We start from the raw sequence: 27,780 nt of genomic DNA, 5'->3' as shown, positions 1-27,780 counted from the left end.
TCAGGAGACCTGTATTCTTGCCCTACTTCTACCACTGACTTACTCTCTGCCCTCAGGGAGGTCATTTCCCCTCTCTGGATCTCATTTTCTTCCTCTATAAAATGGGAGTAATGACCTCTCTTTTTTAGTTTTAGAGAAGTAACTTTACGTCTCTGCGCCTCAGTTTTATCTTTTGTAAAATGGAGTTGGGCTAGATGGTCTCTAAGTTTCCTTCCAGCTCTAAATCCTGTGGCCCTTCTTGTCCACACAGAGATGTTACTTCCATACTTAGATGAGTCAGTGATTTTGTTAACTTGGGTACTCTTTCTACTAGTACAAATCAAAACCCTTCTGTGCATCCTCATCCCTTATAATCCTTGTCTGTTTCTTTCCATAAATCATCACAGGATCCTCCCAGAGGTATTAATAGGATAAAATTAGGTGGTACGTGTGACAGTGCTTGGAAATATTGAAAATGTGAGGTAGTTGTAGAGGCAATAGAAAATCGGGAGGGATAGAATTGGACCAAAAAGTCACCCCACACCACACCAGCTTTCCAGATTCCCTAAGGAAGATAGTTCTGGAGCATAAGTATGAATCTATACATGAGGAGCAATATAGTTTGCATAAGTCAAGAGGTAAGGCTTAAGGTCCAATGTGAATTTCAGGTCTAGTGTAAATGAGTAGGCCCAAAGCTGGGCCTACTGCCACAAATGAAATTCAGCTGGACAGCTCTCTGCCACTTCTGCCTTTACCCTAGAGCAGGAGTTCTTAATCTTTTTTGTGTCATGGACCACTTTGGCAGTCTGGTGAAGCCTACAGATTCCTTCTCAGAAAAATGATTGGATGCCTAAATTCATAATTAAAGGAAATGCTAAATTCCAATCAGAGATTAGTAAAAATGAAGATGTATTTTTCCTATCCAAGTTCACAGTCCCCAGAAATCTAGGGATCTGTGGACTCCAGGTTAAGGACTCCTGCCCTAGAAGGGATCAACTGGCTCTGAAAAGCGTATTTCTCCTATTTCGGGTGAGAGTGGAGTTGTCTCTCTAGAGCTTTGGGTATGTTGGTGTAATAAATCCTTAATTAACGTAGGGGCAGCAAGGTGGTATCTTTCATTCTTTACTCCAGCCTAAATCCTACCTACCCAAAAATGTGCCTAGAGCAGGGTCTGTCCAGGGCTATATATATATATATATATATATATGTATATATATGTATATATGTATATGTATATGTGTGTGTGTATATATACATATATATATATATAGTAAGAAGAAATTGGCAAAACTCTGGCTAAGTTTATATCAAGGCTAGGAATTGCAAATCAATCCAACAAATATTTATTTAGCAGGGCATTATGTTAGGTACTGGAAATACAAAGAGAAAATGAAACAGTTCCTGCCTTGAAGGAACTTACATCCTACTGGGGAGATAATTTGAGGGGGGAAAGAACACTGACAAATAGAGGGATAAGGAAAGAAATCAAATTGGTGATGGCATCTAAGCTGTACCTTAAAGAATATAGGGATTCTAAGAGATGGAGGTCAGTTAACAAGCATTTATTAAGCATTTACTATGTTCCACGCACTGTGCTAAGCACTGGTAGTACAAGTAAAGACAAAAACATGATACCTGCCCCCAACAAGCTCAAATTCTAATGAGGGATACAATGTGCAACTGTGTATATACAACTATGTACATACATACAGTCAAAATGGGAGGTCATCTTGGAGGGAAGGCACTGGATTTGGGGAAGAGGAGAGGGTAGGACAGAAAAGGCCTCTTGGAGAAGGTATAATTTGAGGTGAGTCTTGAGGAAAAGCAGTAGGTGAAGCTAGGGAGGGAGAGCATTCTACAGGGCATAGCCAGTGAAAAGGATAAGTCAGCAGATGGAGTGTCATGTGCAAAGAACAGTAAAAATGATAGCATAGTTTGTAGTTTGTGGAATAAGGTGTAGGAAGACTGGAAAGGTCAGAAAGGGTCAGGTTGTATGGGGCTTTAAAAGCCACACAGAGTATTTTATATTAAATCCCGGAGGTAACAGGGAGCCACTGGTTTTGATTGATCAGGGCGGTGACATGGTCCCTGAGTGGATGATGGGCTAGAGTGGGAAGAGACCTGAGTTACAGCGACCATCCAGAAGATTATTGTAATAGTCCAGGTGAGAGGTGGTGATGGCCTGCACCAGGGTGGTAGCTCTGTGAGGAAGGAGAAAGGAATGTATACAAGATGTTATAGGGGGTAGAAATGATAAGACTGGAGAAATGAATTGGATTTGTGGAGCTGAATGGATAAGTGGAATCACGGAAGACCCTTGGGCTGCAGGCCTGGGTACTAGGAAGATGGTGGTAACCTTGACGATAATCAAGAAATTTAAAAGAAGGGAGGTTCTGAGGGGAAAAGATAATGAATTCTATTTTGCACTTGTGAGGTAATGAAGCACGTGCATTCAAGGCATGAAGGACACGAAGTGTCCTGAGTAATCCTGTTTGCCTCCTTGCTGAGCTGTCTCAGCATTGTCCATCAGAGTTCTTCTGATGTATTGAAAATATAAGGTGCTCATCTGAGACTTCTCCCCTCTATTGAGCCTGGGCTGGGAGGGTTCTCCTGCCTAGATGGCAGACAACTGAGCCCTACACCTATTGCTTCCATGTCAACTCTACAAGATCTAGCCATGCACTTCTCTAGCTATAATATTTTCGTGGGGCTGAGAGGTACAAAGTGCATAATCTAACTTCCTGAACAGAACATAGGCTTGCTAACTGTGGCAATCTAAAATGTCCAAGATAGAGAAATTAAACTAGCTAAAAAGAAGTATTAACCTTACTTGATGGAAGTTTAATTTCGGATGTATTGAAGGTCTTCCAGATTTTTGTGGACCATCTGGACTATGACAGTACTTTGATCTCCCTCCATATTCTAACAGTTCTTTCTCTTGTGTAATGAAGTATCTTTTGGCTGCTTGGTTTCCTTGAAAAGGGTGAATCTTTTACATATGCTTGAGAATGGAGTACATTAGTGGAAGTGAAGTTGGCCATTTGAGATACAAGAGTTTCCCCTGCCACATTTGGGGAAGCTGTTTCCAGCTCGAGGGCCAAGGCAAACAAACTATCTTTTCAGCTACTTGGAGTTAGTTTCTACAAAAACCTTTTGAGTAAATAAGTGAGGGGCCTAATCAAGGCTGAAAAACGTGGTTGGGCTAAAGTGTTATTCATAGCTCACCAACACTCCACCATCTCCTCCTTCACCCTACCCCGACCTCTTTTTGGTCATTTGTTGTAGGGTCCTTCTCTTTACCCAGTGCTACCACCCCAGCTCAGGCTCTCTTCACCTCTCCCTTGGACTATTGCCGTAGCCTCTTAATTAGTTTCCCTGCTTCATCTCATTCCTCCAGTCCAGCCTCCACACAACTGCCAAAGTGATATTCCTAAAGCACAGCTCTAGCTGTGTCACTCTCCTCCTTAAGCTCCAGTGGTTCTCTGTTGCCTGTGGCATGATAGGATCAGAAATTTAGAACTGGAAGGGTCATAAAAGGTCATTGAGTCCAACTCCTTCATTTTACAGATGAAGAAATTGAGGCTAAGAGAGGTTAAGTGACTTGTCCGGGGTCACACAACTGATAAATGTTCAAGGCAGGATTCAACCCCAGGTCTTCCTGACTCCCAAGTCCAGCCATCTGTAGCCTGTACCATGTCACCTACATAATATAAACTCTCCTGTTTGACGTTTAAAGCCCTTTATAAGCTTTAATGCAACTTACAAGAAGCAACATTCCCCTTCACGTGCTCTTCAGTCCAGCCAAACTGGTCTTCCTGTTCTTCACATATGACATTCCATCTCCTGTCTCTGTTCCCTTGTACAGGCTCTCTGCAATGGAGAGTGCTTTCTCTCCTTATCTTACCATTTCCTCTTAAAATCCTTAACTTCCTTCCAAACTCAGCCCAAGCTCAACTCCTACAAAAGGCCTTTCCTGTTTCTCCCACCTGCCACTACTAGTCACTCCTCCTTGAAATTACCTTGTATTTATGTGATTATAGGATCATAGATCTAGAGCTGAAAGGAACTGCAGAGACCATCTTACCCAACTACCATTTTTCAGATGAGGAAACTGAGGCCCACGGAGGTTATGAGTTGCCCAAGTTCATGCAAGTAAGAGATAGAGCCTTGATATGAACCAAGGTCCTCTCACTTAGAGCTGGTATTCTCTCTACTGTGACCTGTTGCCATCTCAATGGTAGATACACACACACACACACACACACACACACACACACACACACATCATATATTTCGTTATTCTCACGTGTGTACATTGTGCTTCCCCTGAATGAATCTAAGCTCCTTGAGCAAGGACTTTTTTATGGTTTTAACTTCATATCCCCAGTCAGCACTTAATAAATGCTTTTTGACTAACGGATGTCCTCATTATAGAACTCTCTCCACTTTTAATGAGTATATCCATGTTTCTTTGCCTATCACATGCCCTCAGAATTCTAGTTCTTTGTGCCCAAATTTGTGTCTCTCTAGCTTAGTGAATTAAATTTTCATGTAAAGTGACATACCGGGAAGGCACTCAAAATACATCATCGCCATCATAGGTAACATTTAAACATTATACATTTGTACATTAACATTATATGTAACTCTTTGAAGTTTGGGAAGTATTTTCAAATATCACATTTATCATTATTTTTATTATCATTATTATTATTATTATTATTATTATTATCATTATCGCATGGATCCCGTCACCTGGAACCAATGGTTGGTTATCAGAAATACAACATTCCAAGGACAGTGACTGGAGACAGGAGGGCAGATCTAGATCAGAAGCATGAATCCTTTCCAAAAGGATCAGCCAAATTCAGATCAACAAGTGCAGTGTGGTAGAGTGGAAATAGAGTTGGAGTAAGGAGACCTAAGTTCAAATACTGCCTTTTACTCTGTATCTTTGGGCAATTCACTATTATAGAATTGGGCAGAAATTTCAGATTACAGGAGAACAAATAGGTCTGAATTTAAAAATAAGTCTGAGAAAATTTGTCACACTTGCCATCTTGTGGGCTCCCTTGTGTTTTTATGCTTAGGTTTGCCTTTCCTTCCTGCTTCGTCTGAGGGATCTCTTGCTAGACAGTACTCATGTAACATTACGCTTAAGAGAAGTGACTAGTTCTAAGCAGGAGGGACAGGGAAAGCCCAAAATGAGTAGATAGGATTCAGCACTGTCTCAGAAAGAAACTTTCCCTTCCCTAGTTACCCTGACCTGGGAAGTGATAATCATCACTGACGTCAAGAGTTGAGGGGCATATTACCACTTCCCATTTTCTGAGTGGGGAATGGCATTTTCTGAAGAAAAAGGTTTCTAAGACCATGGGGCCCTGGAGCTATATCACTCTCCCAATCCTTCTCATTGTGAAAACTACTTCTGAAAACCTCAGTGGACCTCTATGTCCTTTCCTTCAACCTCTAACTCTTTTACCACTGCCTCAGCTACTCTGTCCCGTGGCAGTGACCCAGAGTTCTGGATTATAGAAATGAAGCGGGCATCACTTTTTCTCTCATCTGATACTCTGACATGGATGTTCAGCCAAACAGTGATTCTTATTTTCCCCCTCCTCCCTCTATCAAGTGAGAGGAAGTGAACCAGAAAATATTCCTTCCCCCAATTGTACCAGGCAACACCCAGCATAACAGAGCATTGATATTTTAATTTTCCACCCATACGATGGGGTGATTTCAAGAGTTCTTTAAAATACTTAGTAAATTCTTATACATTGATACTTAGATGGATCCATAATCTCATCTCTGGGAATACTACCTCCAGAATTAGATTCTAACTTATCTCTACCTTCTCATCCTGCAACTCTTCAACATGTCTTCCCATAGATCCTCCAAGTTGGTCCACCTAGTGTGCTGGCCTTCCCCTTAACATTGTGTGAGTGGGAAGGGAGCACATAGGCTTTTCTTTCATTAAGTCTCACTCTTTGCATGACTGGCTCACTCTTTCTGTGTTGACATCTTTCTGAGAATGTTTACTCTGCTTCTTCCAGGCACTTCTTCATTACTAATGTTAAAGCCTGCTCCTACCATCCTTAGCCTCTCCACTGCCTTTGGGCTCATCTGTGGCCTTCACTTTTTGTATGCTTTGGTGGACCATAAATTACACGAATGTAGCTTCACTGGAAGAATATCGATGTTCATATATGGACCTCTGTTTCAGAGAGAAGCTTAGAGTCTTTAAAAGCAGCATGCTGTTTCCCAAAGACAGTTCAGCTTGCTTTCTTCTTATTGTTCAGTTCTGGAAATAATTCCATTGTCTGTGTATGGCATCTGTCCTGTCTCCTGGTGGACCAGATCAATAGGTTGTCTGTGACTCAACTGAGTGTTATAGTTCGGACCATACATCTTTTTCACCCTCCTGGTTTTTCCCGTTAGGCTAACTTCTTAAGTAGTTTTGGATCTTTATAGGAAACTTTGCACTGTTCCTGAAATTTAATACAGTTAGCACAGGGCCATTTGCAAGCATGAGCATCTGAAGAACCTTACCATCTACAGGGAATTCCTCTTCCATTTTGACTCTATTAGAAATCCTCGGTGACAGGGATGAATACTTGTTAACCATAAATATATCTCTTCTGTCTTTCTCTTATTAGTTATAATCCCAGAGGGTCATCAAACGCAGTTATGTTACATCTTTCAAAGAATCTTCTATTATTCTATCACAGAATAACTGATTTTATAGTCACTTTAAAAAAAAACAAGTCAGTAGGCAAAATTTTGTCCTGTTCTCTGGGTTTCTGCCTCTTTGGGCTTTAGTTTCATCTATAAAATGAAGCTGAACTAGATATTAAGGTACCCTCAAGCTCCAATATTGTTTCTAGGTCCTTTCTGTTCTGACTTTCGAAAAATCTTTATAGAGCACCAGTGTTTGAGATACCTTGATTAGGTGCAAGATGGCATATAAGCCTGGTTTCTGCTTTCTAAGAATTTACAGACCATTTGGGGGGAAAGCACCATTGGATCAATGGCACTGATTAGGCAGGGAGTTCTAAAGGTGAAACAGATTAGTGTGCACCAGAGTAATCAGGGAAGGCTTCCTAAAGAAAATGGGGCTTGAACTAGACCTAGAAAATGGGGTCTTGATAAGCAGTGATGAAAGATGAACATTCCAAGTGGTGGGAGTTATGTGAGCAAAGACAAACACGTCCCTAACTCCCCTATGTCCATATACTGAAACCACCTTCCTTCTTTAATTCTATACACAATAGTTGGAGTCATCTTTTGAAGTGACATTTTATCTTCCCATTCCCCTGCTCAGAGGCTTAGTCTGGTTGCCAGTCTCATTCTCCACCATCACCCTACCTCCTTAGTTTCAAATCTAAGTACTCTATGTGTCCCAAGAGCCTCCATCCACCAATTTTGCCTTTAACAGTCAACTGCTTCTGACTTCCTGTTACCACCAAAGGAGCCTACCCCAGTCAGGCCTTCTTTACCCAGTGACAAACATTTACTGAGCGTCTGCAAGACCCTGCACCCAGCTTTTGGGAAGTGAAGGTGGGATACAAAAGCGGTTCATAACACTCACATTTTTATAGCACTTTAAGCTTTAAAAAGCACTTTTCTCACAACAACCCAATGAGGATGTAATGTAGTCGAAAGAATGCTGGACTTGGATCTGGGAGACAGAATCCTGTTTGAATCCTGACTCTCTCATTTACTACCTATACAACTCAGACATGTTATTTAACCTTTCTGAGACCCATTTTGAAAGAATTGGACCAGATCCCCTTAAGGTCCTTTCCCTCTTTAGATCTATAAACCTGTAATGAGGCAGCATAAATATTGTCATCTTTATTTTATACATGAAAAAAGGCTCAAAGAGGTTGAAACTCTCCAAAGTTACCCAGCTAACAAGTGTCAGAGGCAGTGCCCAAACCTGAGATCTCCCCGCTTGGGGAGGGATCACACAGATGCTCAGGTACCCACATTCCCTCACTAATCTCTACTCTCTCCTTCTCTAGTGGCTCCTTCCCTACAACCTGCACACATCTCCATATCTCTCCCTTCCCGAAAAAAAAAGCTTCACTTGATCCTTCCATCCTTGCTAACTATCATCTTATATCTCTTCTGCCTTTTATGGCTAAACCTGAAAAGGTCATCTATAATAAGGACCTTCACCTTCTGTCTTTATAATCTGATTTCTGATCTTACCATTCCACCAAAACTTCTCTCTCCAAAGTTACTAATGATCTCTTAGTTGCCAAAGACAATGACCTTTTCACAGTCTTTATTCTCCTTGACTTCTCTGCAGCGTTTGACACTGTTGATCACTCTCTCTTCCCTGATACTCTCTTCTCCCTGGGTTCTCAAGACAGTACTCTCTCCTGATTTTATCCTACCTATCAGACTGCTCCTTCTCTGTCTCCTTTGCTAGATCCTCATCTAAATCATGTCCTCTAACTGTAGGTTCTCTCCTGAGCTCCTTCTCTTTTCCCTCTATACTACATTACTTGATGATCCCATCAGCTTAATTACCTTCTCTGTGCTGATGATTCTTAAATCTACCTATCCTGCCCCAAACTTTCAGCTGACCTCTAGTCTCTTCTCTACAGCTGCCTTTCAGACATCTCAAACTGGATGTCCAATAGACATCTTAAACTTAGTATTTCCAAAACAGAACTCATTATCTTTTCCCCTAAACCCTCCTCCACTCTCCACTTTCCCCATTACCATAGAGGGCAACACTATTCTCCCAGTCCCTCAGGCTCACAACCTGGGAGTCATCCTGGCTTCCTCACTGTCCCTTACCCCCTACATTTAATCTTTTGCCAACCCTTGTCAATTTAATTTTTGCAATATCTCTAGAACACTCCCCCTTCTCTCCTATGACACTGTCATCCACCTAGTGCCAGCCCTCATCACCTCGTGTCTGAACTATTACATAGTCTGCTGGTGAGTCTGCCTGTCTCAAACCTTTCTCACTTTCCCCACTCTAATCCATCCTCCATTTTCCTAGAGCACAAATCCAGTCATTTCACCCTCCTACTGAATAAACTCCAATAATTCTCTCTCACCTTCAGCATCAAATACAAAATGTTCTATTTGGCATTGAAAGCAATTTATAACCTAACCCCCTCTTATCTTTCCATTCTTCTTATACTTTACTCCCCAACACATACTCTAATCAAGTGACAGTGGCTTCTTGACTGTTCCACTAATAAGACACTCCATCTCTCAGGAATGGACGTTCTTAATGGCTGTCTCCCATGCCTGGAATACTCCTTTCTCTGCACTGACTACAGACCTCCATGGCTTCCTTTAAGTCCCAACCAAAATCTCACCTTCTACCCAACCCCTTTTAATTCCAGTGCCTTCCCTCTGTTAATTTTTTACCATTTAACCTGTATATAGCTTGCTTTGTTTATGTTTGTTTGCATGTTGTCTCCCATATTATATTATAAGCTCCTTGAGGGCAGGGACTATATTTTTGCCTCTTTTTGCATTCCTAGTGTTTAGCACCATGCCTGGCACATAGTAGGCACTTAATAAATATTGATTGATTGATACATAGCCTCTGTCCTCAAGTCTTAGTCTAGGAGAGATATACCTATAATTCAAGGCACAATGTAATAAATGGATTAGTGAGGAAAAATTAAATTAAGAACATAATACTTAAAGTCAGAGGACATGAGTTACTTAACCTCTCTGGCCCTCAGCTTCCTCATCTGTAAGTAAAATTGTTGGACAAGATGACCTTTGTGAACCTATAAAAATACTTGGAATTCTAAGGATGGAGAGATCACTTCTGGCAATGAGTATCAGGGAAGACTCTGTGGAGAGGGTGACCTCTGAGCTGAACCTTAAAGGGTGGGATAGGATTTGAACAGAGATGAGTAGAGGGACATTCCAGGTAGAAGGAATACTGAACCAAAAGTGCAGAGGCAAGAGATTGTGGGCTCCATTTGAGGAATAGCAAACAGGTCTCTTTGACTGGGGTTATTGAAATTGATACAGTAGGAAGCCATGAACCGTTAAAGGCTATTGAAGCAGAGGAGTGATGTGACCCAGAGGTATGTTTTCAGAATTTAAATGTGGTAGCTGGATTATAGGAGGAACAAACTGGAGGAAGGTTTCACTCCAGTCTCTAAATCCTCATATGTCATTTTTCCAACCTAGGGCCTCATCCTTCTTCCTCACTGCCACACAGTATAGCTTCTAAATTCTAGTCAAGCCCACTTTGTACCTGAAATGCTCCAAAAATATTCTCACTGCTGGTGGTACAATGGATAAAGCACTGGCTCTGGAGTCAAAAGAAACCCAAATTCATATCTGGCCTTGAACACTTATTAGTTGTATGACCATGGGCACATCACTTAATCAATGTCTGCCTCAGTTTCCTCAACTAAATGGGAATAATAATCTCATCTACCTCCCAAGATGACTGTGAGGCTCAAATGAGATAATATTGGTAAAGCATTCATTACAGTGCCTGGCACATATAGACAATCAGTAAATCGGTACTTCCGTCCTCCTTTCTTCTCTTCTACCTTTCCTTCCTCCCTTTCATCATATCATCATTCTGATATATACCATAATGAATTACTAGCAGTGGAAATGAAGCTCTGGTATAAATGAGAGAGTGCTAGGTTTGGAGTCAGAAGGCCTAAGTTTGAATCATGGCTCCAACATTCCCTGACAGAATCTCAGAATTGGAAAGGGATTTCAGAAGCCATCTAGTCCATCCTGTACAATAAATCTGACAAATGGTCATCCAGCCCTTGTTGGACTTCTCGTGGAGGGAACTGCCACCTCCAGAGGGAGTCTGTTGCTCTTCTGGAAGTTTTTTGAAGTGTTTCCTGGCATCCTGTAGGGCCAGGCAGCACAAGTCTAATACCTCTTCCAAATGATAGCCTTTCAAATACTTGAGGACAAGCTATCTTTTCCCTCTAAGTCTGCTCTTTTCCAGGTAAGATATCCCTACTTCCTTCAGACAGTCTTAATTATGGCCTTACTTATGATCTTGAGGCCTTTCACCACCCTAGTTAACTCTCCTTTGGATACATTCTACTTTATCAATATCTTTCCTAAATGTGGTACCTAGAACTGAACACAAGTAGGCTCTGAGCAGAGGGGAGAGAGAATAGTGGAGCCATCACTTCCCTAGTCCTGAAAATTAATGTCTTGCACTCAGTGCAGCCCAAGATCAGACTTTTTTTTTTTGACTGCAGTGTCACAGTACTGACTGTTGTGTCAGCATTAACATACTGAACTGGCAGTCCACTAAAACCTCCAGATTGGTTTCAGAAGAACCACTGTCTAGCCAAGCTTTTTCCATATTGTACTACTACAGAGTTATTTTTTTATCTTGTGTTAGATCTCTTCCAATTCTGACATCCCAAATTATCTAAATAACTTTATAGTTACCTTTCTTAAATTCTATCTTAATGGTTTTATGCAATAGCCCACAATTTTAGCCTGTTGAGATCTTTTTTGGATTCTAACTCTGTCATCTAACATGTTAATTATCCCCCCTAGCTTTATGTCACGTAAACTTGATGAGTATCACTGTTATGTCACATAAATTTGATGAGTATCCCTGATGACTATATCCAAGTAATTAGCAAAATTTTAAAGTGCATAGTCCCAAACACAGATCTCTGGACCATTCCATATAAAACTCCTTCCAGATTGACATGAAATCATTAATGACTTCTCTTTAGACCTAGTCTTTCAACCAGTTACTTTGTAGGATTTCTGGATAATTATTCTGAACTTCTGTTTTTTTGGCCAGAACTGGAAACAGATTAAAATGATGTAGGAGTAGAGGCAGTGTGGTATGTTGGAAGGAGTGTTGGACTTTGAATCAGGAGAACTGAATTTGAATCCCAGCTCCAGTACTAATTTTGTAACTGGGACAATGCATCTTAGAAAATGACAATACTTGTTGCATATAGATTTGTGGACCCCTTAAAATAACCACGTAGCCCCCCTGTCAAGAACTATGGTGCCAGAATTAGGGAACAGATTGAATAAGATGAAATTTAATAGAGGTAAATGTAAATTACACCGGCGATTTTTTAAAAATCAACTGTACAAGTACAAAATATAGCTAATCATCAGTTCATATGGAAGAGACTTGGGAATTTTAGTGGCCAGTAGGTGATGCAGTGGATAGAACACTGGGCCTGGAGTCAAGAAGACTTAGTTCAAGTCAAGCCTCAGATATTTACAAGTTGTGTTTCCCTTGGCAAATCACTTAAGCTCTGTTTGCCTCAGTTTCTTCAACTTCAAAATGGGGTTAATAACACCTGCCTCCCAGGGTTTTGTGACAATCAAATGAGACAGTATTTGTGAAGTGCTTGCTCAGTGCTTTGCACATAGTAGGCTCTACAGAAATGCTAATCATTATTATTATTAGACCTTAAGCTTGATAGGAATCAACAATGTGACATGAGTCAAAACCTCATGCATTCTTAACCCACACTGAAGAGAAGTAGAATATCTAGACTTGAGTAAAAGAAGTGCTGGTTCCACTGTACTCTGCCCTAGATACTATATTTGTGAAAAGACATTGATAAAGTGGATGACATCCTATTAAAGGCCACCATGATTGTGAGTAGACTCACAACCAGGACATAAAAGGATAAGTTGAAGGAACCATAAATATTCCATCTTGGAAAGAGAAGGCTTAGCCATGCTCAAATACTTGAAGAGCTATCATTTAGAAGAGGGATTCAACTTGTTTTGTTAGGCCTTAGAGGGTAGAACTGGGAGCAGTGAGGGGAAGGTTGCCAATATACAGATGTTATCTTGATATAAGAAAAACCTTCCCAGAAGTTAGGGTTGTCTAACAGTGAAATGAACTCCCTCAAGAAATCGAGATTTGTCATCATTGGAGTTTTGTAAGGCAGAGGCTGGCTGATTATTTAGTAGAGGTGTTCTAAAGAGGGACTCATGATTAGGAGTAGAGATGGACTCAATGACTTTTTAAAGTGTCTTCCAATGCTAAGATTCTGTGATTGATTCTAATTATGATATAGAATAATACTCGTGTGTAAAAGACTTAATAATTGTTTTTTACTCTCCCTAGCAAAGTGAGTGTGGCGCTAGCCAAGAAAATCAGGGTTTAAGCCCTGCCTCTGACTTTCAGATCACTAGCTGTGTGATGCTGAGCAAGTCACTTAAGCTCTCCATGCTCTGGGAAAGTCTCTAGGACTATAAGTTGCAGAGGTATCTACCTGCCCCTTTAAAGGGGGTTCCCTATGCCTGTGCTTTAAGTCTGGCCCCTAACTATATTATATTGGCTGTATGACTCTAGGCAAGTTACTTAACTTCTCAGAGACTCAGGACACTCCCTAAGACTATAAGTTAAAGAATAAAGTTGTCATTGTGCTGTGGTAAACTGTCCTCACCCAAAGTTTCCTGTGCCAAAGAAATCACAGGGCTGGGCTAAAAAAAAGAGGAAGGAATGGTGAGGGAAGGAACAGGTAGTCACGTGGTAGATAGAGTCCCAGCCTTAAGAGTCAGAAAGATCTGTGTTCCAGTTCTGCCTCTGACATCTGCCACGTGTCCATGGGCAGGTCTCTTAGTCTCTCAGTACCCCAGGCAGTCTTTAAACTATCCATACCAAGGAGTTTTCCACATTGACAAAATCAAAGATCAAAACCCTTATGTGTACATATAAGTATCCACTGGAAAATAATATTGATCATAGATCACATTCAGCCTTTATGGAAACCAGATTTTGAGAGGTTGGGCAGAGAGAGAACTTACATTAGAAAAAATATCGACCTACTATGATTCTCAGAAAGTGTCACCATAGTGGCAGACAAATCAGTGAGGTTAGACTGGGATTTAAGAGATCCAGAACCTAATTTACTATGTTTCTCTTTGGCAGCGCTACCAGAGGCTACCAAGAAATATTTAGGACACCTTCTGGAATTGAGCCAACCCACAACCAGAACTTTGTGAAGATTCCTCTGGCAGCTAGTTCAGTTAAACACTTCTCTAACATACATGTTCTATGTAACATACTGACCTCCAACCCTGCCCCCAAAACTTTCCTATTTCTGCCAAAGGCCTCACCATTCTTCCATTCTTTCACGTTCATAACCTGGACTTTTCCCGCTCCCTCACCCTGTAGTCAGTCACTTGCCAAATCTTGCTCTTTCTACCTCTACAACATCTCTTGAATCCAACTCTTTCTCTCTGCTCACAGTTACTACTTTGGTTCAGCCCCTCACCACCTCTCTCCTAGACTATTGCAATGGCCTCCTAATTGATGTTCCTACCTCGGGTCTTTCATCTCCTTTGCCTCCTCCACACTGCTGCCAAGGGGATTTTCTTTAGTGCAGCTCTCTGCCAAACTGTGGTGGTACCATGTTTCCCCAGGGTCAGATAGGAACCTCTCTGCCAAGTATTTCCAAGCCCTTCACTGCCTTGGCCCTAAGCTGTCTTTGCAGGCCCATTGTACATTACTCTCTGCCTAGCACTCTGTGACCTAGTCTGTGACAAACTTGTTCTTTTTGTACGGCACTCCATCTCCCCTCATCACACCTTTGCACTCACTGCCCTATGCTTGGAATGCCCTCCCTTCTCACCTGCACCTCATAACATTTCTCTTCCATCCAGACTCAGCTGAAGCACTGCCTTCTCCAGGAAGCCTTTCCTGATATCCACTATCTTTCCTCTCAAACTAGCCAGGGTCTAACCACTTTGTATTTGTTCTTTTTATATGTAATTACATATGTTTCTATATGTGCCTGTCATCTCCTTGGTAGAATGCTAGCTCCTTTAGAGTAGGGGTTATAGTATAAGTCTTTGTAATTGTGCACACAGCCCCAGCACGTAGTGTGTACTTAATAAATGACTGTTAATTGGTTAATGGATAGACATTAGGGATGTGTGTATGTATGGACACACACACACATTATGTGATTCACTCCCGTAGTAGACTGCATGTTCCATTCTAATCTAAACTTTATCTCCTAGCACTTAGCACATTGCTGGGTATACAGTAGGCATTTGATAAATGTTTCTTTGAATTCAATTCTAGGACATTTCCAGTCTACAATCTACTCCAGAGGAATTGGCAACCTATTTTGCTAAAGATGTTTCACAGTCCTATTTTCAGGGGCATGTGGGCTGGTCATCCATCACCACACTATCTCGATGCTGCTTTCAAGAGTGTCTGCCTCCCATGATCTCCTTCCAAATTTAAACAGAGCAACACTTCACTCCCGCCCACCCCCTACAAGGAGAGTCAGTAGGGCCTACCTCTCTTGTGAGAGTTGGTGTTTCCTCACCCTTTGAGTCAGTATTTCCTCATCAAAACCTTACCTTGCAGCATATCAGAAAAACAGAGGCACCTGAACACATTACCCTTCTGGCAAACCAATCCCTGCTTTGTGCAAAAATGACTTTTCAATAACTTAACATGTCCCTCTCCTTTCTCCTCCTTTTCCAGTCTCCAATGTTTTCTGCACAGTCCGGTGGACATGGAAAGAAGTTAGGTCATCGGGGAGTGGATGCTTCTGGAGAAACCACCTACAAAAAGGTTCTACTGCCGATTTGTATTCTTTGACTTGGTGGAGATTGAGTATGAAATTTGTGCAGATAAGAAATTGAAAAAGGTTAATGATAAAAAAAACAGATCTTGTGACCCAAAAGGAGGTGATCATTCCTATCCTCTGCTCTGATTAGATGCCTTCTGGAATATCAGGTCCAGTTCTAAGCAGCACATTTTAGGAAGGGCATATACAATCTGAATCACGATCAGAGGAAAGCAGGCAGAATGGTGAGAGGATGCGTAACTGGGTCATGTGAGTTTCAGGAACAACACTTTCAGGAACTAGGAGGATTAGCTTGAGAATAGAACTTCAGAGGGCACATGATAGAAATGAATTAGTTTATGTAGAAGAGGGATTAGGTGACACTGGGGGAAAGTTAGAGAGGCAGGCTTTGGCACAATATGAAGAAAAACTCTCCAATAATTAGAACTTTCCAAAAGTGGAATGGACTGCCTCATGAGGTAATGTTTGCCCTTTCTGGGGATCCTCAAGCAGAGGTAGATGACTGCTTGTTAAGAATGCTGTATAGGGGATTCCTGCTTGCTTAGGGATAAGGGTTAGACCAAAGAACCTGTTTGATTCCTTCCAACTTTAAGATAATATAATTCTATGAAAAGAAAATGCTAGAGATGAGTGATGCAGAGGCTGTTCCCTTGCTCATAGTAACCAATATAGTCTCAGCTCTATCAGAGAGGGACCCTGGATATAACCAAGATCATGAGCAGCTCTGTCATACAGACATGGAGACATGAGGCAGCATGGCCTCACAGAAGGAACTTGGAGTCCGTAGGCCTGGTTTCAAATTCCACCTCCACCATTAACCACTCTGTGATCCTAAATCTCTATCCCTCTCAGAGCCTTGCTTTCCTTCTTTTGTAAAATAGAGAGAATGTTTGCACTACCTACCTCCTGAGGTGGTTGTGAGGAAAGTTTTTTTATAAACTGTAAAAGGCTTTGGAAATATGAACTGGGTAAATTCCCTTGTACAGAAACAAATCATTAAGAGAGTCCTTCAGAACCCTTAAGTGATGGGGATTACTGATACAGACTAGCCAGAAATTCAGCATTTTCTTTTCAGCTTTAGTCCTTGAGTTCAGGCAGCTCTATGACAGGATTTCAGACTTCTACGTATCTTTTAAACATATCCTTGAGTTTCACCATAGTATGAGATGATTAATCACTGTGTTGCAGTTGATCTGCCTTAAAATCCGTCTAGTTTCTTAAGTGTCTCAGTTTAAGCTATTGAAAGGGGGAAAGTCCACAATATGATAAGCCTTATCCACGCTTAGATTCTAGCAGCATTGGTTGTGAAATCTTTATTATTATATAATGCTGATTAAGGACTTGATAATGATCTGGTTTGAAGTGGCCTCCTTCAAAACTCTCAAAAATAAGTTCTACAAGCTTATTATCTAACTACTAGTCAGTAAAAGGAGAAACCTAGGAGAAGGAACCTTGGCCTGGGAATTGAGACATGGGCAGTATACCTCGGTATTAATTTTACTTAGGTAACTCAGTTTTCCTCTCTAGATTCCCTTAGCTTTCCCTTCTATAACTACCTCATAGAGATAATGAAAATAAAAATGAGATGAATAACGTAATGCTCACCAAAAAATGTTCAAAATGCCATGCACAAAGTAGGGTAGTGTGAAGTCATAACTATGTTGGTTAAAATCCACAAATTATATAAACAGTGTCTCCTGGTATAAATTAATACATAAATTAACACAAAATACACGAATTAATATATAAATACAAAGTAATACATGACTATAGAAACCAAGGTAATTTGGGTGTTTATACGAGTTACTATTCCCTCCAAACCAGTACTAAAACCAAACTCATGCTAATTTGTAGTTGACAGAGTTGAATCCACTGTACCTCCCTGAGTCACCCTATGAAGTTGAGTGTTACAGTTAACCCCTTAAGATTCTGAGATTGTGAGAAAAAAGGGGTGCAGTGACTTTGTTGTGCTTTCCCACAGACCACCTCCTCTACTCTTCGGGGGGCCATCCAGTTAGGAATTGGCTACACTGTAGGCAACCTGAGCTCCAAACCAGAGAGAGATGTCCTCATGCAGGATTTTTATGTGGTGGAGAGCATCTTTTTCCCCAGGTATAGCTCTGGAAATGCATGTGTGGTGGGCTGGAAGGGGGAGGAAGTCAAAGGATCCCTGGAGTCTACACTCCTTACTAAGTAGAAACAATGGTTAAAAATATGAAAAACAGACCTTTCCCCCCAAACTGCCCCCTAAACTACCCCTAGTCAGTTAACACCAATCTTAAAGGAAGGACAGCTTTGAAAGGGTCTTCACAGCTGTTTAAGACTAAGCCTCTGAGACCCTTTTTAGCTTTGTGTCCTTGGAGACATTTGACTGCTTAGCTCAAGCAACAGTGAAGTGTCCAGTATGCCCCATCCCCCTCCTGCCTTCTCTGGTATTATTCCATGGCCTATTTCTGTATCACCTTGGGGTGCTGGGAACAGGTTTAGACCAGGCCTAAGAACTAAAGCCCATATGTGCATGGATACTTTGCCAGGAGCATCAGGAGGAGGATAATAAAGATGCCATCCATTCCAGCCCTCACTGGCTCATTCCTGCTTCAAAAATGTAGAATAACAGCACTCCATGAAAGCCTAATTCTCAGTGGCTCCCTATTGCCTATAAGATGCCATATAAAATCCTCAGACTAATGCTTTTAGCCTTGCACATTTTGGCTCACATCTACCTTCCCTGACTTTTTTACATTATACTTTCCCGTAAGAGGCAATAACTATAGGGGATGAAGAGCTAGCCTCAAAGCCATGAGACCTGGTTTCAAGTCCTACCTCTGAGACCTTATCTACTGTGTGACCCTGGGCAAGTCACTTAACTTCTCACTATTCTGGACAGTTCTCTAAGTACAGAAAAAGCGCATTAACCTCCATTGATGGAGGCTATTTTCTCACCCAGAAGTTGCCTGTAAACAATGAAGTCATAGGTCCAGTCCTTCTCTTTCTCTTCGTCACACACTCCATTCTAAATAGACTTGCATGATGGCTGTTCCCTGGGTATAACATTCACCCTTTCACCTCTATAAGATTTTTGCACAGGTGGTGCCTCATTTCTAGAATGCACTCCCTCCCACCTCTGCCTTCTAACAGTCCTGGTGGACTTCAGAGAATTATCTTCATTACCACCTCCTACGTCAGTCCTTTCCTGTGCCCCTCTGCTGCCCCCAATCCCCACGACCTGCCCCAGTTCCTGCCCTCATAGTGAAGAATTACTTCTTTTACTTACTGTTTATTTTCTTGTATATAATATATCACAGGACCTAGGTTAAGATCCTAGTTTTACCATTTATTGCTTCTGTGACCATTCACCACTCTCTTAACCTCTCACTTTTCTCTTCTGTAAAATGAGGAGCTTAAACTAGGTGATTTCTGGGGTTCCTTCCAGCTTGAAATCTCTTATTCCTCAGGAGAATAAAGTTTTTGAGAATAGGAACTGTCTGGTTTTCGTCTTTACATCCCCAGTGCCTTACATGTAACAGTCAGTTAATAAATGTTTGTTGTATTATATTGGAAGGTCTAGAATACCTTCACTTTCATAATAATTCAAGTTGAGACCATTCTGACATTAGAATAAGATCCCTTCCACATTGCTTTCACAAAATACAGACCCTAAAAACATTATTTCTTTCTTGCTGGTATCATTTATCTCCATAGCTTTGGATGTTGGGCAAATTATTTCTCCTCTTTGGGCCTCAGTTTCTCCATCTGGAAAACAGGGAAGATGGATTTGATCTGAGTTCCATCTGAGCCATAAACATTCAGTATTCTAAGATATCTTTCACCTCTGATGTTTTTGTTCTAAGAGGCCTTCTAGTTATGAAATTCTGTAATCTTAAGGACCAGTTCAAATATTCTAAGATATGATTCCCATTTTTGTAGTGATTGTGTGATTTTGTTAAATTACCATACGTACTTTGAGTGGCTTTCTCTTTGAGGCTGGGAGAATACAATATCAAAATTTGAATGAGAATGAAAAGAAATAGTAGATAACATTAATGCCAGTTCACACACTTTTCCGTCTTTCATCCTTTCTGCACAGCGAAGGAAGTAACCTCACTCCTGCTCATCACTATGCTGACTTCAGATTCAAAACCTATGCACCTGTGGCTTTTCGGTATTTCCGAGAGCTCTTTGGTATTCGTCCTGACGACTATTTGGTAGGTAATGCATGCTTTAGTTTTTTCTTTTGTTTTTGCATGACATTGTGGTCTCAATCCATCTTGGTCATTTCTAAGCTGAGGAGACCATTGTTTCTTTTCCCCAACTGGTTTATCCCTCCACTTTGGTGGAAAAGTACTTAGAATATAGCCTAGCAGAAAATTTTTAATGCATGATGGCCAGGAGCCAAACAGACCTAAAAATTGTAAAGTCAGATGCTTATCTTTGGTCATCTAATGTCATTAGCCAAAACTTCAGCCATAGAGTTGGAAGGTGCTTCAAAAAAAATTCTTTTATTCCATTCTTATGCCTCTACTTGATAGATCACCAACAATCATTGTGAACTTGGGCAAGTCTTTTCATAACATTCAAAGAATCTCGAAGTTGGAAGAGACTTCGGCTAATTTAATCCCATTCCTACCACAAGCATGAGTCTCATCTTACTTCAAAGGTTGGGGAACTATTACTCCATTTTTAGTGGAACGTTTCTGCCCATTGGTTCTAATTCTACCTAACTAAGCACGCAAGTCCGATCTTTTCCACGTAACAGCGTTCCAGATATTTTAAGTCAGCAAAAATGTTTTCTCTCTAAACCTCCAATTGTTCACTTCTTTGGGCCTCAGTTTCCTCATCTGTAAAATAAAGGAAATAAATTAACTTATGTGAGGGATCTCATTATTATGTAATAGTCTGAGTCTGCCTGCCTCAGGTCTCTCCCCACTCCAATCCATCCTCCAGCCATTAAAGAGATTTTCCTAAAGCAAAGGTCCAAACATGTCACAGTCCCCCCACACCCCTACTGTATAAACTCCAGTGGTTTCCTATTGCTTCCAGGAGCAAATACGAAATGCTTTTCAAATGCTGTTCAAAGCCCTTCATAACTTAGCCCCTTCCTACCTCTAAAGTCTTCTTACACCTTACTCTGTAACACATACTCTTTGATCTAGTGACACTGACCTTCTGGCAATTCCACAAACAAGACACTCTATTTCTTGGGTCCTGGCATTTTCCCTGGCTGTCCCCCATGCCTGGAATGCTCTTCCTCCTCCACTCTGATTACTGACCCCTATGGCTTCCTTTTAAGTCCCAACTAAACTCCTATATTCTACAGGAAACCATTTCCAACCCTCTTAATTCTTGTACCTTCCCTCTCTATTAACTATTTCCTATTTGTTCTGTATGTGCTTGCTTTGTTGTATATATCTGTTTGCATGTTGGCTCCCCCATTAGAGGTAAGCTCCTTGTGAGGGCAGCAAGTGTCTTTTGCCTTTTATTGTATTACCAGCACTTAACACAGTGCTGGCATATAGGAGGCACTCAATAAAATTTTATTGTGATATGGACCCCTTTCTCAGAATAATTTTTCTAAGTAGTTGAAGGAAATGTTAAATTTCAGTTAGAGGTTAGTGAAAATTAAGATGTAATTTTTTTCTAACCAGATTCATAATTTCCCTGAAATCTATCCATGGAACTCAGGTTAAGAACCACTGATCTAGATTATTTTTAGCTTTTGTGACCTTGGGTCTTTTTCACCTTTCAACATACTATGTGTTCTGTGGGCCTTTCCAACTATGATATCTAAGACTCTTATCACCTCTTACCTTCCCTATTAGTTCCCCTTTTTATTCTTCCTGATGCTCCCCCTCTCCTCTCCCTTTTATGGACCTCTCCTTGATTACCTGCCCTTCCTTCTCTCTGACTGAAGTATTAGTTGATTAGAACTTAAAGTGGATCCTTTCTCAGGCATTTGCACTTGAACTGAGTGGCTGCTCCTGGTCCGCCCATGCCCGGTTGAAATAATAAAGAATTAAGACTTGCCAAATCACTTTGAAAAGGTTGCCAATTCCTGCTTGCTTGTGTCTACATAGCTTTCATTCCCTCTTTCCCCTTGCCAATTTTTAACCAATAAGATATGCAGGATGAGATAGGAGGTAGCAGTAACCATGATAAAGAAAAGAAGGCTATCTGGCATGTATATACATATATGTATATGTATATTTATTTTTACATACACACACACACACACACACACAGAGTTGTGGATGGACAATGTGGGTGTGCAGATGGCTTGGCAGGTAAGCTGGCTGCCTGGTTGGAGGGGCCTCCTCCTCAGTAAGTGTCCTAATAGGTTCTTTCAAGTTAAACCGATTGTTCCATTTTCTCTGTAGAAAGGTTGGGGACTGTATTGTCAAACACAGTCATTATTTCAGGATCTTGTTTGTTTGGGTTTTTGGTTTTAGGTTTCGTTTTTTGGTTTTTTGGGGGTTTTTTTTGTTACTAGGGAGGTTTCAACTTGATGGGAATGGGGAGAGGTAGGGAAAAGAATATCTAGAAATTACTGAGATATAAAAACAACATATATCAAGAAATCTTTTTTTAAGAGCACTATGAATACATTACAGCTTAGGAAAGGTTGGGAGACATCACAGTAGCTGATGAAAGATGACAGTGCACTAAGAGCTGCTTGGAAGGTAGATTCACCAGATGAGGGGCACAGTCCCCTCCTCTAATTCTGTGTGGTAAGGAGGGAAGAACTGCATTGTAACCCTTGAGTTAGAAAGGCTCCTTCAGCCATGAAGTCAGGATCGTCAATGCTAAGCAAAAGACTGCTGTTTCACCTGCTTCTTCCTTTGCAGCAGGCTCCTGTTGGATACCACTGGCCAAGTTCTGGGATGGGGTACAAAAATCCTGCCCAGGCTCAGAGAAAGTCTTTGGGGCAAAAGGTTCAGATGGAGCTGCCTGTCCTTATCCTAGAAGAAGGGGAAAACCCTGAAGTTGTCACCACGAAAATGCTGTGCCTTTTAACATATGTGGGTGTGTTTAAAAACCAGACTTAATCAGGACTGAGACTCTGAAGAACAAAGCCAAGTCTCACATAATAGCTGAGTTAGAAGAGAAGAGAGTATGTGTCCCATCTGTGTAGCATGAAAGGCTAGTTGCCATTTTGATGATAGTAGTTACAAATTTGGGGGGAAGATGCACGCCTTCCTGTCTCAGAAAGGTCACCACTCTGATTTGCAGCCCTTCTCTTGTCAACTCCTGCCCGCCCCATCTCTTTAATGATGCATGAGATAATTAAGCATTTAAAATCCTAGCTTGTTAATCCGTGTAGTGCTGTGAGCTGTTTTCGGTGCAAACTAAGGAGTATTTAATGAATTGTGTGGATTGAGTCCTTGGCATTTATTCTTTTCCTTCCCTTTAGGCAGTCCCCCAAATCCAGTTTCTTCCTCCAGCCATCCTGATCTCTTGTCAGTTTGGTTGATATGTGGATGGATTGTTCATTCCTAATCTCTTTTCCCCAACCCGCTATCCTTTTATTTATGCATTGAGAGTTTTCTATGGATGTACCTCTTCCAACTAAGGAATACAGGAAAATTTTTGGAACAGAGGCAGTTGTCCAACTCCTGGGCCCAAGAAGGTATAGGCTGCTGCCTTTTGAGTGGCATTTTTTGCATAGAGCCAGTTAAGTTTCACAGAAATGATGGGAAATACTATGTGTGTTCAGCACAACCCTTAATGTAGTGTTGTGAACTTAGGGCAAGACTCTGGGATTCTGTAGTTGGGGATGTGAAAGAAATTGAGAATCTCAGAAATAACCCTGCATCTGTCCTCCTTTGAGGATGTGAACAACTAACCTAAGCACATTACTATAAGGATTCCTAAGGGAAAGGATTAAAAAGGACTTTCAGGCATCTGTACTAAGAGTATTATCCTGGTAGCCTTTCTGGATAGTAATTAGAGATGGTTCCTACTCTTTAAATGAGTTGGATTAGATCCCCTTCTGGCTCGGTTTTGTGTTGTAGAGGCTCTTTCAGCTCTGACATTGTATGACTCTATAAGCTCTAAAGATCACCTTAGCTGTTAGAGCCCATGGATACAGGGTATTTTAAAAGCTGAAAGCTTAAATGGAGCACTCAGGGTTTCTTTTTTTAGCCCATTTAGGAAAGTCTCTGCCCAAATACAAACTTTTAGGGGCCATCTACACCCTTAGTGCTATTGGCTCTGCCTTCTGAAGACAGGAAAAAGGAACCCTTGTCCAAGGGAAAAATCATTTTACTACTTTCCTCAGTAGTTCAACTGCTATTCGTACTTTTGTTATGGTTATGATAAATCTAGGGAACTTCACAATCGTTTCCTTTCCATTACTTTTCAATATTTGTTTCGAATTGTTCATTCATTTATTCTTTGAACAACCATTTTTAAGCACGTACTCTGCACAAAGTACAGTTCTGAACAAGAAGATAAGCAATTAATGGGTGATAGTTCTAGCACACTCTAGCAAGAAGGATAAGATACATACACCTGTACTACTGTACAACAAATGTATATATTCACTGTTTAATAGCTGTGTTGCAGCATAGACTGTAAGAAGGTAGTCAGTATAATATAGTCATTAGGATATGGGGTCTGGGGTGAGAAGACCTGAGTTAAAATCCAGCTCTAACCCTAATAACCCTGTGAGCATGGACAAGTTACTTAGCCACTATGATCTTTAGTATCCTCATCTGTAAGATGCAGATAGTAGTAGTATTTAGCTTATAATATCATTATAAGAATCAAATCAAACAAGATGTACTTATTAAGCACATGCTATGTGCCAGACACTGTGCTAGATTTGAGGGATACAAATAGACAAGATGCATAGGTCATATAATGAGAACAAGGAATAACCAATAAACAACACATATACTCCATGAATATCTATGTACTGTCAAAAGAACATGAGGAAAACTCCCTGCATGTTTGGTAAACCTTCAGTGGAATATTCGTGGGAGTACTTAACAAAAATAGGGGCAACAAAGTGGGACAGGAAGACTCATCTTCCTGAGTTCAATTCCACCCTCAGACACTTACTAACTGTGTGACCCTGGGCAAGTCACTGAACCCTGTTTGCCTCAGTTCCTTGTCTGTAAAATGAGCTGGAGAAGGAAATGGCAAACCACTACAGTATCTTTGCCAAGAAAACCCAAAATGGGGTCACAAAGAGTCAGAACATGACTGAAACGAATGAACAACAAAAATGGCACCGAGTGGGTGTATGGTCTTTGTACCCATATCCATGAGATCACAGACCTCATGGAATATTGACATTTATGCAGATTATGTAAAAATATACTATAGGCATACTTCTTTTTTTTTTTTGAGAATCCACATTTTCAGCAGTACAGGTATTCTCTCCCTCAAATTAGATCATGACTGTCTCACAACTGTTTTGTGGACAGTTCAGTGAATTGCTGTAGCCCCAAATTAACTTGTGTTAATGAACCTGCCTAAACTTAAGCTGGCGCTCGAGCAATAGACTCTGATATAAAGCCTTCAGGAACCCAGGATTGGCTGGATGCTGTGGTAAGGCATCAGAGTGCAACTTTAGAGAAAGACTGACCTTCAGTGATCTCGGAGGACTCTTCTAACTCTGATAACCTTTGATCTTATGTGTGTGTGTGCATGCATCTGTATTGGGACATTAATGGTAATAATAATTATTAATAACAATAGCTTTTACTGCCACTGTTTTAGCACCTTAAAACTCAAGTAAAAGATTTGCCTTTTAGAACTTAGCAATGTTTTTTACAGGGTCACACACTAAACATGGTTTCAGATGGAGTGTACCTGCTTGTTTCACTTGTTCCTGTCATCTACCAGGGTTTCCTTCCAGTCCTGCCACCTGTGACTTTTCCGTTTCTTCTCTTTGCTTCCTAGTATTCCTTGTGCAATGAACCACTGATTGAACTTTCCAACCCAGGTGCCAGTGGCTCGCTCTTCTATGTAACTAGTGACGATGAGTTCATCATCAAGACTGTGATGCACAAGGAAGCAGAGTTCCTGCAGAAGCTGCTTCCTGGCTATTACATGGTACAAGTGCTTTTTTTTTCCTTTTCTCAGCCAGCAGCAATAACAACAGTAAATGATTACAGAGTGCTTACGGTTTGAGTTTGAGAGAAGTTAGGAAGCTATGCACAGAAAAATGTTCTAAATCACTAATAATCAGATAAATGCATATTAAAACAATTCTAAGGTACCACCTTACAGCCATCAGATTAGCAAAGTTGAAAATAAAAAAGGGAAATGACAGATGTTGAAGGAATGTGGGAAAGCAGGTGTGTTAATTGGTGGAGCTGTGACTATTGGTCCAGCCGCTCTGGAAAGAAATTTGGAACTGCGCCCCCCCAAAACTATTAAACTGTGAATACCCTTTGACACTGTTGTGTCAAAGTTTATATCCCAAACATATCAAATAAGAGGGAGAAAACTCAAATGTACAATAATATTTATAACTGCTCTTTTTTGTGGTGGAAAACAACTGGAAACTAGGAGGGAGAGAGAGTGCCCATCAATGGGAAATGAACAAGTTATGGTGTCTGTATGTGATGGAAAGTATTGTGCTGTAGAAATTATGCAGGGGATGGTTTCAGTGAAACCTAGGAAGACTTGTATGAACTGATGCAGAGTGAGATGAACAGACCTAGGAGAACAATTTATACAATAACAACAATATTTAAAGACAAGCAACTTTGAAATACTTAGTTAGGCATTGTGATCAACATAATGACCAACCACAATTCCAGAAGACTCAAGATGAAACATGCTGCCCACCTGTATCTAAATAGAGGTGATGGACTCAGAGAGCAAACTGAGGCAGTTTGGGGGGCAGTAGAGAGAAAGGGAGGGAGGAATGTGGCCAATGCAAGACATTATTTTTGTTTGACTATACGTAATTGTAACAGGTTCTCAATGGAAGGAGGGAGAGATGGGAGGGGGAAAATGTGGACCTAAAAATAAAATTTAAAATGGGTTTTAAAAAAAGGAGAGAGAGAGAAAAAAAACTGGAAGGTAGCATGCTCTAGTGAAAAAAAGCAAAGTGCTAGGAGTGAGGATCTCTGAGCTCTGAACCAGTCTCTGTTGCAAAATCACCGTGACTGTGTGTCACTTCCCATCTCAGTTACTTTATCTGTAAAAGGTGGAGGAAGAGAAACTGTAGATGTTCCCCAATGGCCTTTCTAACACTAACATTCTCTGATCCTGCCTTCCAACCAGAGGAAGAAAACAATCCCATTTGTCCCAGACTTCTATTCAATATGACATCAGCCAGAGGACTATACTAAGTTGAAAGTCTCATTAAAAAGCTTAAACTGTCTTTCTTAGGCATCCTAACAATGATATGGGCTGCTTCATAAACTAGAGGCTTCCTGGTCAGTGGGAATGTTCAAGCAGAGCAGAGATGACCACCCTTCAGGGATGCTACTGATGGCATTCCTGTACTATTTAGGAAAGTTGATTAGATGACCTCTACCTCTCAGGGTCTACATGACCTGTAATACAGCAAGACTTCCTACCCAAAATAAGGGCACTATGTTGGGCAGTGGAGATAAAATAAATGAGGTGGCAACCACAGTCGTACTGTTTGTGGAGCAAAGTTGGAGGCCTAAGGGTCTGCAATGGCATAGTCAATTCTGAAATTATCCCCTTCTGACCAAATGTGTGTTTCTTAAATCTGATTTTGCCTGTAACCAATCGTGTTCCAGTTCTTGGCAGGGCCAAACCAATCTTATAGATAAGAACCAAGAGGCTACAAATGCGCAAAAATGCTCATTAGCCTACATACTTTCCTTTGTTCTGAGGAAATATGTGAAGAAATTGACTTGTCACTTGATAAGTCATAGTTTCTATTTTTGTTTAAAATTTTTACTCTCAGATCTATTTCTGACTTGACTTAATTTGCATGATGAAGTTAATTGGATCAGTGACTTAAGAATCATTAGGGTTGGAAAGGACCTCAGAGGGCATCTAGTCCAACCACTGCCAGAAGCTGGAGTCCCTTCTACTTCGTGTTCTGACATGTGGTTATCCAGCCTCCGTGTAGGATGCTCAAGTCTCATGACCTTCTCAGGTCACCCATTCTATTATCAGACAGGTCTTATAGATAGAAAATGTAGGCTGTATTGAGCCAAAATCTGCGTCCTTTTGCTCCCCCTCTGTTCCCCTCCCAGTAGGGGCCAAGCAGAAAAAATGTATTCTTCCC

The 27,780-nt window shown here is 40.9% G+C and overlaps 1 protein-coding gene across 5 annotated transcripts in view; it reads left to right on the top strand.

Annotated features, from left to right (window-relative positions):
* The window catches only part of PIP5K1C (phosphatidylinositol-4-phosphate 5-kinase type 1 gamma), a 134,910-nt gene that overhangs the window by 61,734 nt on the left and 45,396 nt on the right, over positions 1 to 27,780 (top strand). For all 5 annotated transcript variants that reach the window (XR_005010152.1, XM_036753904.1, XM_036753889.1 and 2 more), the window contains exons 3-6: positions 15,449 to 15,538; positions 17,536 to 17,666; positions 19,642 to 19,759; positions 25,461 to 25,613. Coding sequence is in view for 4 of the 5 variants with exons in the window: in XM_036753904.1 (XP_036609799.1) it covers positions 15,449 to 15,538; positions 17,536 to 17,666; positions 19,642 to 19,759; positions 25,461 to 25,613 (492 nt within the window). In the remaining variant the exon portion in view is untranslated. The remainder of the gene's footprint in view (positions 1 to 15,448; positions 15,539 to 17,535; positions 17,667 to 19,641; positions 19,760 to 25,460; positions 25,614 to 27,780) is intronic.

The sequence above is a fragment of the Trichosurus vulpecula genome, chromosome 1, assembly GCF_011100635.1.
Source record: "Trichosurus vulpecula isolate mTriVul1 chromosome 1, mTriVul1.pri, whole genome shotgun sequence".
NCBI lineage: Eukaryota > Metazoa > Chordata > Mammalia > Diprotodontia > Phalangeridae > Trichosurus > Trichosurus vulpecula.
The sequence above is the reverse complement of the archived record's forward strand: the minus strand, read 5'-3'. Positions and strand labels throughout refer to the sequence as shown.